The 14882-nt window shown below is 40.4% G+C and overlaps 1 protein-coding gene across 1 annotated transcript; it reads left to right on the top strand.

Moving 5' to 3' along the window:
• Positions 1-1096: 1096 nt before the first annotated feature.
• Positions 1097-3986, top strand: DMAC1 (distal membrane arm assembly component 1). The gene is made up of 2 exons (XM_019665780.1): positions 1097-1439; positions 2881-3986. Exons 1-2 carry the CDS (start codon positions 1166-1168, stop codon positions 2943-2945), a joined length of 339 nt encoding a protein of 112 aa, XP_019521325.1. The 5' UTR covers positions 1097-1165; the 3' UTR covers positions 2946-3986.
• The last annotated feature ends 10896 nt before the right edge of the window (positions 3987-14882 follow it).

Genomic DNA, 14882 nt, shown 5'->3' with positions numbered 1-14882 from the left:
TTATTCTCTATTGAGCCTTATCTTTACTTTGTCTCTTTCTTTTTAGCCCTCTCAAAATCACATTCCATTTTTTAGAAAGTGAATTTATTTTTTATCATGTAAATTTTTTAAGCCATTCTAAAGGAGAAAGGTTCAAACCTGGATTTAATCCTATTTTCACCTATCTCCTCTAACAGAAACAACCCCTGAACTCTAAATGCCTTTCTTTCTTACCAGTAATCCTCTGAGAACAACCCAGCACAAGGAATATATACCCAATTCTACCCAAAGAAAATCAATGGTGAAATGAGTTGGGAGTGGATCTAGAAGTTGAATTCCAAAAAAGCAATCAGAATTAAAAGTCCATGCTTAAGGGATGATAAGAATGTAAACCTGTAAAAACAGGTCCTATATTAACTCAAATCCATTAGTCCGATTTAGACTTGAATTTTCTCCAGAGCTCTCAAAGCAGAAACAATACCATGGGTATGAAAAAATTGAGATCATGACATTAAGAAAAAAGCTGAAGAGAAATTGAAAATATTTATCCAGGTATTTCAAACCCATTTTTAATACCTTTATTTTATTTGTGCAGTCCCGTCACAATATGTACAGGTAGAGTTCAAGAAATTTGACTGTTTTCACGAACACTGGTTTCAATAATGGCTACGTCACTTCACCAGTTTTGTCATATATTGAGAAACTGATAAACACGTTGGCTTGGGAAGATTAAATGGCATAATACAGATAATCATTTGGCAAAGTGTCTAACATACAGTTAAGCACATATAAAAGCCAAGTCTTGTATCACAGGCCTCCACAACCACACAGGTGAAGTGACATGCCCAAAGTCTCACTTGCCTTTTATGCTAAACAGGAAACTTAGGAACCTAGACTTCTCCTGTAAGGAGAGTGAGAGTTGAGACATTTAGGGAGTTTTTTAAAGGATTGGGGGCGGGGAGGAAATATTGGCTTCTGGCATGGCCAAGATTCTGACCACATAAATCCACCACTACAGGCCGGCCTCCACCTTTTCCCCGTCCAAGGCAAGAAGGAACTACATTTCCCAGCGGCCCTCAGGCTGCTTCCGGCTCAGCGCGCTGGCGCTCTGCTTTCCGGCCGCGTCTTTTACGTTAGTTCGATCCCGAAGGCTCGCTCCTACAGGGCTGTGGCGGAGCCCCTGAATATGGGTTCTTTCCTGACCCAGCCTCTTGATCCAGTCAAGGTCGCCGCGCCTCCTGAAGCCGCTTCTTCCGCCAACCCCGCACCCCTCGCTACACCCGGAACGCCGACCTCTCCAGAGCAAACCCCCGTACTTAATAACTGCTGGAGCTGTCGCGTGCTTTCCGGGTCGGGGCTGATAGGGGCGGGCGGATACGTGTACTGGGTAGCACGGAAGCCCCTGAAGCTGGGATACCCGCCGGGGCCAGGGACCATTATGCAGATGGTCATCGGCATCAGTGAGAGTCCGGACAGGGCCCTTGGGGACCGGGGGGCTCGGAAGGGGAGGGGGGAGAAGCGGGGCGCAGCCACGTGAGTGGGGGACCGGAGCGCTCGGGCTGGTCGCCTGGCGGGAGCAACCCCAAATAAGATAATGGGGGCGGTGAAAGGAAGTTGTTGGGACGCCGTTTTGGTTTTTTTTAATCACAATATTTCCTGAGAATTCTTATTAGCGTCAACCTTTTAAATCCTGTCAATAACTGTTAGAGATAATTGTCCCATTTTACTGCTGAACAAACGAAGACTCAGACGTAAGAAGTATCCTGTTCAAGGCCAGACCCTCAGGATGTGACACAGCTAGCCTTTGATCCTAGGTTTACCTGGCACCAAAGCCCATGTTTTTTCTCCCATTCCTGGAGAAAAAGCCTGAGAAAGGGGATTTAACTTTAGTTTAAGAACCTGGGCTTTGAAGTCAGGCTGTAGGCATGGGTTCAAAGCCCACATACTAGGTATACAGGGTATTGTGGCCAACTGTCCTTATCTGTATTGTTGACGAAAAATATCCTGCCTAAGAGAAAACTTATAAGAGTTTATTTGAGCCAAACTGTCGACAATTGCCTGGAAGCAAAATCTCAATGAATTGAGCAAATGCTCCACAAAATGGCAGTTTGCAATTTATTTTATACATAAAATCAAAGGAGGAAGGTTACATGAAATCCACTGGTGATAGATTAAGGGGGTGGGAGAAAGCAAAGCGGGGAAATCTTTGGGATTGGATAAAAGTAAATTGGAGAGACAGGTACTCCTCCCACACAGGTGGGTGCAGGCTAGCTAACAGTTCGCTCTTTACAACACATAGCTTAATCAGGAGATAAGCATAATAATGAGGAATTTTGCAGTTTTCAGCTCTGGTCTGGAAAAAGTGTTAAAGATATTATTTTAGGTACAGAGACAACAGGCCCACTGAAAAGGCACAGATGAACTTAATGAGGAAGCTCAAGATGGGACTTCCCACCATGGCCTACTTAGTTAAAAAAATTTTATGTTCACGCCATCCTCTGGTTTATTTTCAGTGTCCTGAGTTTTTCAGGTTTAACATGTGGCCCCTTTTCTGTCCAGAGCAGCAATACTTAGTGATTATCAAGATGTCTTCCAGTACAATGGAGTGATTCTTTTAGTTCTTCAAGCCAATTGAGTGAATAGAATTTTAGGTTTTCTGATGTCTTAACCTTTGTAACTAGATTGTCCATGTCAGTTCCCTTTAAGTTCCTTTCTAGATTGGGGAAATAACAGGATTTTTTCTTTTTTCCTTCACTTCTTTTTTTTTTTCCTTTTCTATAAGAAAGATATGATGGTAACATATCTACTAGGAGTGCTGTGAGGCTTAAATAAGATGGCATATATAAAAGCATTTGGTAAATTAAAAGGCAGCATACACTTAAGGTACTGTTTTTTTCCTAGGCATTGCTTGTTGGGGTATAGTCATCCTGTCAGACCCCAGAGGGAAGGCTGTCCGCGTTGGTTGAAAGTGCTGCCAGTGAATTTGTCATCTATCCTGTCACCATGACACACAGCGCCAGCATGAGGCTTATGGATGTTCTGGACAGACACATGGACATTGATATACTTTTTCTGTGAATACTGCAAGACTGAAAAGACAAACATTGGTTGTCATTATTTGAACATGAGTGTTTGTGGCCTTGTAGGGCTCCACAGAGACCAATAAATCCCTCAGAGAAGAGAAGTTCTTTGTCTTATCTGGGGAAAGAGGATATAATTTAAAAAAAAACAAAAAGAAAGAGGAAATGATAAACCAAATGGGAAAATGAACTAAGTTGTTATTTAAAATAATTCTTTTTACTTCTTCCATATTTGGGTCAATACTTATTTATCGATCTAACCCTGGATGGGCATCATGCAATATGCAAAATTATGTAAAACTTTATCTATACTGCTCACACTTCCCAAGGCACTATCAAATCCGTCACCGTATGAGAGTTTCACAGCTACTCGCAGGTGGTTATTTCACTTCTGGCAAGTGAACCTTTAAAAACAGTCCTAGTGATTTGCCCAAGGTCATTTAGCAAGTCAGTGATGGAGCAAGGACTTTTTTAGTTGTTCTTGTTATAGTCTTTCAGACTTAGGATGGTTCCAAAGAGGCAAGAATTACGTTTATTAAACAATTAGATAATCATAAAAATAATAAAAGACAAGTGCCAAAATATTTGAGAGAAATTCAATACCTTTTGTAATAATATACATTTTTTTTAAATGTTCTTTTTCCGCAAGCACTGGAAATGTTTGTGATGCAATTGAGATGCTTTTGATATAAGGGATTTAAAACTAGGCAGTTCATGTCTAAGAGAAGTCTGTGCTTCCTACAAGTTCTTTTTGTCTGCTATACCATGACTTTTCTATAAACTTACATGTAGCTGTTTTCTAGAAAAAAAAGATCCTCTTAAATTCAGCTACCAATGACAATGTAAGTTGAATGATCCATTGAGTAAGTACTTTAGGGCTGCTACCTTTTCTAGTGTTATTAGAAGTGCCTAAGTCTGGTAAGCCCCACAAATGACAATGAGACTTTCATTGTCTATGTCAGATTATGGTATAGGGGGTACTATATATATATATATATATATATATAGTACTATATATATATATATATATATATATATATATATATTTGAGAAGAAAGACATTTCAACATAGCAAGGTATAATTTATGTGAAATGTACAATTCAGTTATGTGATGTTAATGAATATAGAAGTTTTANAGAAAGACATTTCAACATAGCAAGGTATAATTTATGTGAAATGTACAATTCAGTTATGTGATGTTAATGAATATAGAAGTTTTAAGTTGGAAGGGACCATAGAGGACCCAAAGCAGGGTACTTCCTTGAGGGCCCATGATATGTGATCATTCATCATATAAAATATCATTGAAGACAAGTTACTCCTGCTTTAAAAGGCAAGCCATTCTATTGATGGACAGCTGGAGCCTAAACACTTTTTTAGGTTTAACCAAAAATACAGATCTAACTTACTGGTCTTGGCCTACTGGATAAATAGAATAACTCTTAAACTTACATATTATAATGTTAACATCTTTCTCAGAATTTGCACTGTAAGCAAATGAGAGCTTTTTTCCAAATAAACTTGTCTGCTCGCTATTTGTATTGCCAAAGTATATTTTATTCTTCCCAAATTGGGGAACTTAACATTTAACCATGTGTGAGCAAAGTATTGTTCTATTATGAATATAGGCAGTTAAGTGGGAATAACCACCCCTCAAAAATAGGTTAGTTAGAATTTGTAGTTAAAAGTTAGTTTTCTTTGGAAATGTATTCCAAAATTTGATTCCTGCCAGTGCTAAGTCAGATTCTATTTGTTTTAGGCATGAGTCTCATCTTCAGAGAAAAAAAGACATCCTGCAATGCAGGAAGTCACTTAGTGCCCCTATTATTTTCCTTTTGTTGGGGATGAAGTGGGGTGAGCAGGATAAACAAGCGCAAGAATCAATGGATTATTACTCAGCAATGTAAGAATACCAGCTTAATTATGATTTATGGGCTTTAGAATCTCTTTAAACAGCATGGAAATGAGAGTAAAAAGACTCATAATTACCTCTACTCTAGCAAAGGAGAAAAGTACAAAAATGAGCAATTTAAAATGAACTTAGTTTTTCTTGTAACACTGAAATGTGTACATACATTAACATTTTTCATGATATCCAAGTTACCTATTAGCTCAACCTTTACATAGTATAAATGTAGGTATCTCAAGATGACCAAGAAAATCATGTCATCTTGTTTGTTTTGTGTATTGCATTGACTGGTCTGGAATCCTGAGCAGCTAACAGTCTGTCTGAACGTATTAAAAGACCCAAGTATAAATTGGTCCTCAGGATCTTGTGTGTTGGAGGAGAGAGGTGAAGGTTCTCTTTTTTCCCTAGGCCAATTGCCGCGACAGCTGTTGGTCGCACTGGACTGTTCCAAATGCAGATCAATCCAAAAAGTTCTGGAATTTCACCTGGCCGAGATCGATTGCAGAGACAGCTGTTTCCGGTGGCCCTAGAGGTTCAGCATCTCAGTCGTGATTTATACTTCACCTCAACCTCAGTTCAGCATTTGCTCCTCGCTCCTTTTTATTACTGGTTTCTCAGCCTAGCTGTGTCTGGATCAGGGGCCTCTTGAATGAAGCCAGTTGATTTGACAACATAAAACGTATTGCTCCTAAATTAAATACATGTTCAGGGCAAGCATATGTTCAAGTACCCCTCAAACCAGCCTTGGCCTCAACTGATTTATTGCCGGGACTACATTGATCAAACAGACACTTCACAAATCTTAGAGTCGGGAATCGTAAGCAATTTTGAGATGAAAAACTACATTTTTAAAAAATGACAGATAAATCCTTGCTTTGACCCAATGATTATGTAGGTGTTAGGGGCACAGAGTCAGAGGTGAAAGACCTATAATTAGACATCATTCAGAGGTATCCTAGGAGTGTGAGGAGAAAATAATGTCACTCTTCTAAATGCATGTCTCAGCCTTTGAGATACTCAGCAACTTGTCATTCAAATGTAAATGGGTGTAGAGAAATAGCCAAAGGGCGAATGTTAAATGCAGTAATGCCATTAAAAAAAAAAATGACCACTCAGTCCTGTGACTGAACTTGTATATGTTTCAGGAATGCAGTAGGCAGGATTCTTAAAATGGCCCCCAAGGTTCTCAGTCCCTTAGTGTACACACACTTTCTCCCAGTTATTCAAGCACCATTCTAGGTGCTGCTGTGGAGAAATTGCAGATGTCATTAATGTCCAGATGGGCTAATCACCAGAGCCCATTAAACCTTGGTCTAGAGCAGGGGTGGGCAAACTATTGAGATGCAAGAGCCAATCCTGTCCCTCACAACAATTTAAAAATTATTTGAGAGCCATAAAATAAATGAAGTCACCAATATGTGAATAATATCCTTTAAAGTTTTGTTTGTTTGTTTTTTTAAAGCCATCCTGCTACCTGTTGGCAGCTCAGCGGCTGCTCAGCTCGGGCCGGGAATCAAACCGCTGTTGCTCAGAGCTCAAACTCTTGAGCGAGCTCTTAACCAACTGAGCCACTCAGCTGGCCCTCCTTTAAAGTTTTTATAAATGAAACTATGATAGTTTTATTTTTATTTTCAATTTTACTTCAGAGCCATATATGGCTCGTGAGCCGCAGTTTGCCGACCCCTGGTCTAGAGGTCAGAGACAGGAGCAGTGAGAGATTAGGAGGAAGATTCAATGCCTGAGAAGCCCATTGCAGGCCGGGAGGAAAGCAAGTATCCGTGTTGTGAACTGCCTATGGGGGGCCACGGAGATTAGGAACTCCGGGCAGCCTGGAGCTGCTGAGAATGATCACCAGCCAACTGCTGAAAGGGAAACGAGGACCTGTTATCCAACTGCAAGGAAATGAATTCTGCCAACAACCGGTGAGCTCGGAAGAGGGACCCATGAGAACCAAGAACTACATAACCCCAGCCGACACCTTGGTTTCAGCCCAGTGAGACCCTAAACAAAGTAAGTCATGCTGTGAAACTATGAGATAATAAATTTGTGTTAAGTTGCCAAGTTTGTAGTAATTTATTACACCAACAGAAAGCTAATACAAGGAGTGTTTTGCAGAATTATACTCATAGTAGGTGGCATGCCAGACCAAACACATATCCCCATTCTGGGTATTCGGGAAGTAGCAGGAAGAGGCCATCTGAATAGCATTTGTCTTTACAGTTACTATCTTCACTTGTTCTTTTACTGGTGGTTTTCATGGATAGTTTTTATTTTGTTTCCTAGCAAAATTGTTCTACTGATAAATATTTACAAAAATTGCAGCAGTTATGTGTCAAGCATTAAGCTAAGTGCTTTGCAGGGACTCTTTAATCTTCTCGGCAACCCTCTTTTACAGAAGAGATAACTGAGGCCTGGAGCAGGTAAACATTTCCCCAAAACCTCAAGTGATGAACCAGTAGTGACTTGGGGAAGAGCACTAATTGAGAATTGGGAATTCATTTTGCTACAGTCATTTTCTTAGTATCCCATTACAAAATGTTCACATATCAAAATTAAAATTTTTTTATTCTGATTTTCCATTTTCTCCTTGGTTATCCCTTAGTTTAACATGTATCATTAATCTCTTGGTTTCCTCTTCATAATTGAGGTTATATCACTTGTCACTCTGACAGCAACTTACATATTAATTTAGAAGAGCTTCTTCTCATTTCCCTGAGCAGGCTCATAACCCATCCATGGCTTTACCCCAGTCTTTCTTCTGACCTTGGACCATTCTCCTGCACTCCAGACTCCATTTTCCAGCCACAGCAGGGCATCCTACCCGTCTACACACAGCAAAGTCCCAAGTTGTCCCAAATGAACTTAGCTACCTCCAACCTATTTCTTCTCTACTTCCTATCTCTGTTAGTAGCATTTTCATCTCATAAGCTGGCCCACCTAAAAACTATAATATTATCTATGATTCTCTTTCCTCTTATTCTTTACTTAATCTGTTAACAGGTCCTGGTTAATTTAGTCTTTTAGGTAACTAATAAATGGTTAATATCCGAAATATATAAAGAATTCATACAACTTAACACCAAAAAACCCCACAATCCAATTAAAAAATGGGCAGAAGATCTGAATAGACATTTCTTCCAAGAGGACATACAGCTGCCAACAGGTATATGAAAAGATTTTCAATGTCACTAATCCTCAGAGAAATGCACATTAAAACCACAATGAGATATTACCTCACACCTGTCAGAATGGCTATTATCAATAAATCAACAAATAACAAGTGTAGGTGAAGATGTGGAGAGGGCACCCTCGTGCACTGTTGGTAGGATTCTACAATAAATTGGTGCACCCACTATGGAAAACAGTATGGAAGTCCCTGAAACAATTAAAATAGAGCTGCCATGCAATCCAGCAATTCCTCTTCTGGGTGTTTATCGGAAGAAAACAAAAACACCAATTTGAAAAGATATATGTACCCCTATGTTTATTGCACCAGTATTAGTAATAGCCAAGATATGGAAGGAACCTAGATGTTTATCAATAGGTGAATGGTTAAAGAAGATGTCACACACACACACACACACACACACACACACACACACACACACACACACAGGGGTCTGACAAGTTCGTGAACTTGTTGCAACAATGTTGCTAACCTTTCCTGATATCAGAGGGATTATTCATTTTGAATTTGTACTAACTAGACGAACAGTTAATGAAGCTTACTATTTGGAAAAGGCTGCATATAAAAGTTAGATGACCTGAACTTTTCGCCAACAATTCATGGCTCTTGCATCACGACAATGCACCAGCTCACACGGCACTGTCTGTGAGGGAGTTTTTAGCCAGTAAACAAATAACTGTATTGGAACACCCTCCCTACTCACCTGATCTGGACCCCAATAACTTCTTTCTTTACCCAAAGATAAAATAAATATTGAAAGGAAGACATTTTGATGACATTCAGGAAATCAAGTGAAATATGATGACAGCTCTGATAGCCATTCCAGAAAAAGAGTTCCCAAATTGCTTTGAAGGGTAGACTAGGAGCTGGGGTCAGTGCATAGCTTCCCAAGGGAAGAACTTTGAAGGTGACCATAGTGATATTCAGCAATGAGGTATGTGGCACTTTTTCTAGGATGAGTTTGTGAACTAATTGTCTGATCTTCGTGTGTGTGTGTGTGTGTGTGTGTGTATGTACACAATGGAGTATTATTTAGTAAAAAGAATGAAACTTGTCATTAGTGACAACATGGTTGGACCTAGAGAGTACTGTGCTAAATTAAATAAGTCAGACAAAGAAAGACAAGTACCATATGATCTCACTTATATGTGAAATCTAAAATAAATAAATAAATAAATAAATAAATAAATAAATAAATAAAACAGAAGCAGACCCATAGATATGGAAAACAAGCTGATGGTTGCCAAAGAGGAACCGGGGGGAGTCCTGATCAATGTCTGTTTACCAGGATGCCAAACTAAGACAAGGCTTATAAATGGCAGAGCTAGAATGTGGTGAAAAAAAAAATTATGATCAAGCTGTTAAAGAAAAAACACGCCCAAATTGGTGTCACTCATGCTAAAAGCCCATGATACCAAACCTATATTTAATACCTGATCTAATTGCAACTTCAGTCTCTCTAAGAAATGTAATCTGAATTAATCAGTCTGGAGTTTTCTGGTCAAGCACCACCAAGGTAACCTGTCATTGTGGGCCCTCTCCATCCTCCATAGAAGGAAGAAGCAATGTGCATGATTAAAACACTTTCCCTTCCCTTCCCCAAAAGAAAAAGTGTCTTGGCCCCAAAATAATCCTTTCTTTTGTCAATAGCCTCCTTGTCCTATCCTTCTTCCTATAAAAACCTTCCATTTTGTACAATACCCAGAGCATCCTTCTGTTGCTATAGATGGGATATTGCCTGATTCATGAATCACTTAATAAAGCCAATTAAACTTTAAAACAATAATAATAACCTTACTGCCCTTTCCTGTTCATTCCCAGTGCTACTGTTTTGAATCAGCTCTCATTTTTCATGTGGATTACTATAATAGATTCATAATGTCTCGTTTCCTGGAAACCACTCTTATTTGCCTTCCACATTGTCATCAGAGTAACCTTAAACATGGCCCAACTTAAAACCGTTTAGTCTCCCTGTTACACACAGGATGAACCCCCGATTCCTTGGCATGGTATAGAATGCCTTTCATTAGTTCACATTCCATATTTTACCATCTTCATCTTTTTCCACTCCTTGACTTCTATTCCACACCCCCCGTGTTCCTGCTACTCTTACTTAGACAACTCTCCCTAAAAATGCCATATTCCATGCCTTTGCACGTGGCTATTCATTCAGCCTATAATAAATATCCTTTTGTCCCTGCTCCATCTGGAAAAATCCCTTTTGTCCTTCAAAGCCCAGTTTCTCTGGTGAAACCTTCCCCCCAAATTCTCCATGTCATTACTTTTAGAGCTGTGCAACCATTACACTTTGAACAAGACTTCTATCACTGCAGTTAAAAGATTGCTCAGCAATTATTTGTGTATCTGTCCCTCTCCACTGATTGTGAACTCCTCAAAAGAGGACTGCGCTTTTGTCATCTTCATGATTCTGGTCCCTAGCACCAAAATGAAGGCATTTGGTTGGTGTTCAGTATACATTTAATGAGTAAGTGAATAAAGGGCTGAACAAATTAAGAAAGGGAAATATTTGTTCCATTTGACAATGTTAGTGTATCTCAGTGGTACTTATTTCAGGTATGGTCCCTGGCCCAGCAGCATCAGTGTCACCTGAGAACTCAACTGAAATACAAATTCTTAGCCCCATGGCAGACCTGCCACTGAATCAAAAACCTGGGGATGGACCCACCAATCTGTATTTTAACAATCCCTCTGGGTGATTCAAATGAACACTTAAATTTCAGAACCACTGGTGTAGTTGAACCTGACTGATGTGTGTATAGCAGCAGATCTCAGCTTTAACGTAGTGGAAAGAACATCCAATTGAAGCCATGGAACTCAAGGTCTAATCTCAGTCCTGCCACCAGCTGCTAATATGATCTTGAGCAAGTCACTTAAGCCTTTAGAACATAAATATTACCCTCTGTCAAGTAAGAACATCAGACTGGGTAATTGCTAAATGCCTTTTCAGCACTATAAAGAAGGGGATGTCAAAGGACAGAGAGAGTCATGGGGACCTGAGAGAAAACCAAAAATGCTGTCTGCAGTGATTGTGTGAAGCTGCCACAGATCATCAGACCCCTGCTCCTACAAGTTCACTGCCTAGCATCTTGAAGCTGCAGATGCCTAATGCGTCACAGAAATTTAGCAAACCCTCACCCCGATTAGTGCACCTGCCCAACCAAACAATTCTACAGGGAAGGGAGGGGTCCTTCCTAACCCTCTCATGATCAGATTATGCCCTGAAGCATGAAATGTGACTGCCCTCTCCTAACCTGCATCACTGCCCAGGCATTCAAAAGAAATATGGGCAGTCAAGGAAGGGTTGGGGTTGGTGGTGCTGTGTGTGTGTGTGGGGGGGGCAGGGGAGCCACGGGGGTCCCTTTCTATTCCCCAAGAACCCAAATAGGAAAATCCCTCCTTCAGTTTCACCCTGCATAAAGCTGGTTTAGTGATGTAAATTAAACATGTTATGTTATGCAGGCTGTGCCTAGAATAACAATAAACCTCAGCAAAGGAAAAGATGCAATCAGTGCATGGGCAGAGCAGACCCATAAAAAAGGCACATTCTGTCCTACCTACTGTCCCATACCTAGAGGTACCAGACTATATAATATATGTTATATATGTTTATAATATATATGTGTTATATGCTTATAATATATAGTATGTGTTTATAATATATATATATATATATTTATTTATAAATATATATATATATATATATGTATATTTAAGTGGTGTCCTCCTATATGTGAAGCTGAGTGGACACAATAAAACCCAACACATGACTTCATTCATGGGCAACAACAGAAATAGCCATTAAGCCTGGGACCAGAACCCAGTACTGGGGCAAGCCCTGGATTCTGCTCATGTTATCACCAAAAAGGTTTCAATACCTAGAAGAAATCAGGCCTCCTTTCCTTTAGTGGAATTACCATTTCAGGTACCTCAGGTGCATTGCTTTAAAATTCCTTCCAATATGTATTTGGTAGCCTTTGTTATAATATATACCAGGCGCTCTGCTAGGTGTCTTAGGAATACTGCAGGATCCCTCCTCCAAGAGGTTGAGAGTCTCGCGGGGGAGACGGACACTTTAAAAAGTGATTGTGATGTAAGGAAGGCTTAGCCACTGGATACACGACAGCAAGGAAGAGGGGTATTTTAGATCTTATTACACAGGCACAGAAATCAAATCTGATATCATACCCAGAGCAAAGTCCAGTCACAAGTGGGACAAACTTTTGACCTGTGTGCCGCCCACCAAGAGGATGAATATAAAGCAGACACACGTCAAGAGGAAGACCTACCCACATTCACACCCAGGCTTGTCATCAAACAGAAACTCTAAGGGGAGATTCTCAGAGTCCCTGGACTTGGGGTAGCTTTAAGCAGCATGCTGTGCAGCCGTGCTTGGAACTGTGTGACAGAGAACTGCAAAATGCCTGTCAAAACTCCTGACAAGTGAAAGACAGGCAAACTGCAGGTGGGGAGGGAGGCATGCTCTCTCTCCATCCTCACCAGCCTGCAAACACCTGTTACTGAGGGAGCTAGCAGAGAGACACATTTGGCACATGTCGGCAGCACCAGCAGAACGAGCCCCTCACGACTTAGTGAAAACGTGGTCCTTTCTCTGTGCCTTCCGTGACATGAACCAATTTCAGTTTTCTTTGCTATATCATTATTAGATGTGAGTAGATTTTACCATGGCTGAACATATGTGAGTAGATTTTACCATGGCTGAACATGGAGATGCTGTAAATTTTGGCAGCATTTTTTTTTAGATGAGAAAATTCACACTAACCCCATCTGTAAGGTTTTTCAATTGACGAGACACTTTTATTCATTTACATACTTAGCTCTACATAACAACCCAAAGGAATGGGCAGGGCATCCCAGAGAGTTCCCAGTTTACAGAGGAAGGAAGGGCGGTGGTTCAGGTGGTAGAGGGACTGGGCAGTCACCAGTAAGAAGCAGATTTGATGCTGTGAGCTCTGGTCTTTGGCACCTTTGCAGAAGGCTCCCTTCACACTGGTTCTCAAATAATTTGAGGAAATGTGTCCATTGTAATCCAGTCTTCTTTGTAGGAAGCAGTTTAGGTTGTGCTTAAAAGCAATACAAATTCAATTTGTCTACCTCAGTGGAAGTGCATCGACTCTGTTTTCGGAAGCCTGAGGTTCAGATGGACTAGGGCATTGCAGGTAAACGGGTACTGTTAGCATCAGCCAGTTGTGAGCTGTCTGTCCCTAAACAAGCTACTTCTCTGATCCTCAGCTTTCTATTAATAATTTGTAAAATGTGAACAGTCATACCCACCAGGTTTTGTGGGGACTGAATGTGTGTGGAACAACTGTAGTGTGTTAGGCAGTGAATAAATGATCATAATAACATTATAGCATTTAATTGAATCACTAATGTCACCTCTCCTGCCAGCTGGTGGAGGACTTGGGTCTGGATATGTGGAAGGGCTGCTACACTCATGCCTATGGAATCGGGTGTTTTGCGTTACAGCATTGCATCACAGCAGGAAGGCAAAATTGTTAAAAAATTAAAAATCTGCACATTGCTTAAGGCATGTTTGTGTTTGCAATTTGGCTCAGTCCATCCCAATTTTTCACTTTAAAACATTTCACTTAGTGAGAAATGTAACTTTAAAATAAACAGCAAATGAAAATTTAAAAAGAGAAACAACAAACTCTATCTAGAGAAAAGTTTTCTTCGGAGGGGGCTCCAGAGCTGGCGCTATGAAAATGCCAGCTGCCAGTTTGTTTTGTTATTACTGGTTTAAATATATCCATGGCTGAGGGGGAGAAGGGCGACTGATGGCAGCTTTGGCTTCCCGCGATGCCTGGTGCTTATTTCACCAAGTCGATTGTGGGACCGACATGCTTTTTCTTGATACGGGCTCTAAATGAATCCCGTATTTAATCCTCTCTCCACCACTTACTGACGGTCTCACTTCCTCACCTGTAAAGCAGGGATGAACTTACCTGTGTGGCTCATCTCATGGCTTTTTCATGTAGATCAAATAAGTGGATATGTAAGTCTTTGAAACTGTACATAATACCATACCAGTGTCACCCACATCACTCATCCAGCTGCACTTTCTCAAAAATATGCGGTGCAACTCGGGAAATCGAGTTACCCAATTAGAAGTCTGCTAGGCACTCCAAATCTAAGACCTTCCAGTTTCTGTGCAATCCTCCTTTGCAACCAGTGCAGCTCTTCAAAAAACAACCCTATGATACTGATCCTTGAGTAAATATTGTGATTTCTTGGAACGTACTTTCTAACAGGTCACCTTGTTAAATAAGACTGCCAGCTCTGAATCCTTTGAATCAGAGGATAAACCGTGAGGTCTGCTCCTTCCTTCTGCCGACAGTTTGGGACTGTCCGATTCAAATCTCATACTGTTCTATGATTCCTCTGAACTTTGACTTGAAATATGGCAGCTCTGTCCACAAGGATTCTATGCAGAGCCTCAGCTGTTTGGGAGCACAGCCACCACTTCTCTTAACAAATGGTGTCAAAGGGAACACTGTTCCTGGGCTCTGTAGGCCACTGCAGCCCAGGTTCACTTTGCTCACATTTTACTTACTCTGTAAAGCCTTATGTCTTAAGATCAGTAAATGTTGATATTATTTCTCAAACTCATATCTTACATAAAATATTACATATATTTATATAAGGCATCTATTTTTAAAATTAAAATAACACTCGAACATGCCA

This window comes from Hipposideros armiger, unplaced genomic scaffold, assembly GCF_001890085.2.
Source record: "Hipposideros armiger isolate ML-2016 unplaced genomic scaffold, ASM189008v1 scaffold_453, whole genome shotgun sequence".
NCBI lineage: Eukaryota > Metazoa > Chordata > Mammalia > Chiroptera > Hipposideridae > Hipposideros > Hipposideros armiger.
The sequence above is the reverse complement of the archived record's forward strand: the minus strand, read 5'-3'. Positions and strand labels throughout refer to the sequence as shown.

Bases quoted from the DNA above. Each gene is read 5' to 3' on its own strand.
- DMAC1 (XM_019665780.1), top strand. From the start codon at position 1,166: ATGGGTTCTTTCCTGACCCAGCCTCTTGATCCAGTCAAGGTCGCCGCG. The intron at 1,440-2,880 runs GTGAGAGTCCGG...TTTTTTTCCTAG, and splicing joins GCAGATGGTCATCGGCATCA to GCATTGCTTGTTGGGGTATA.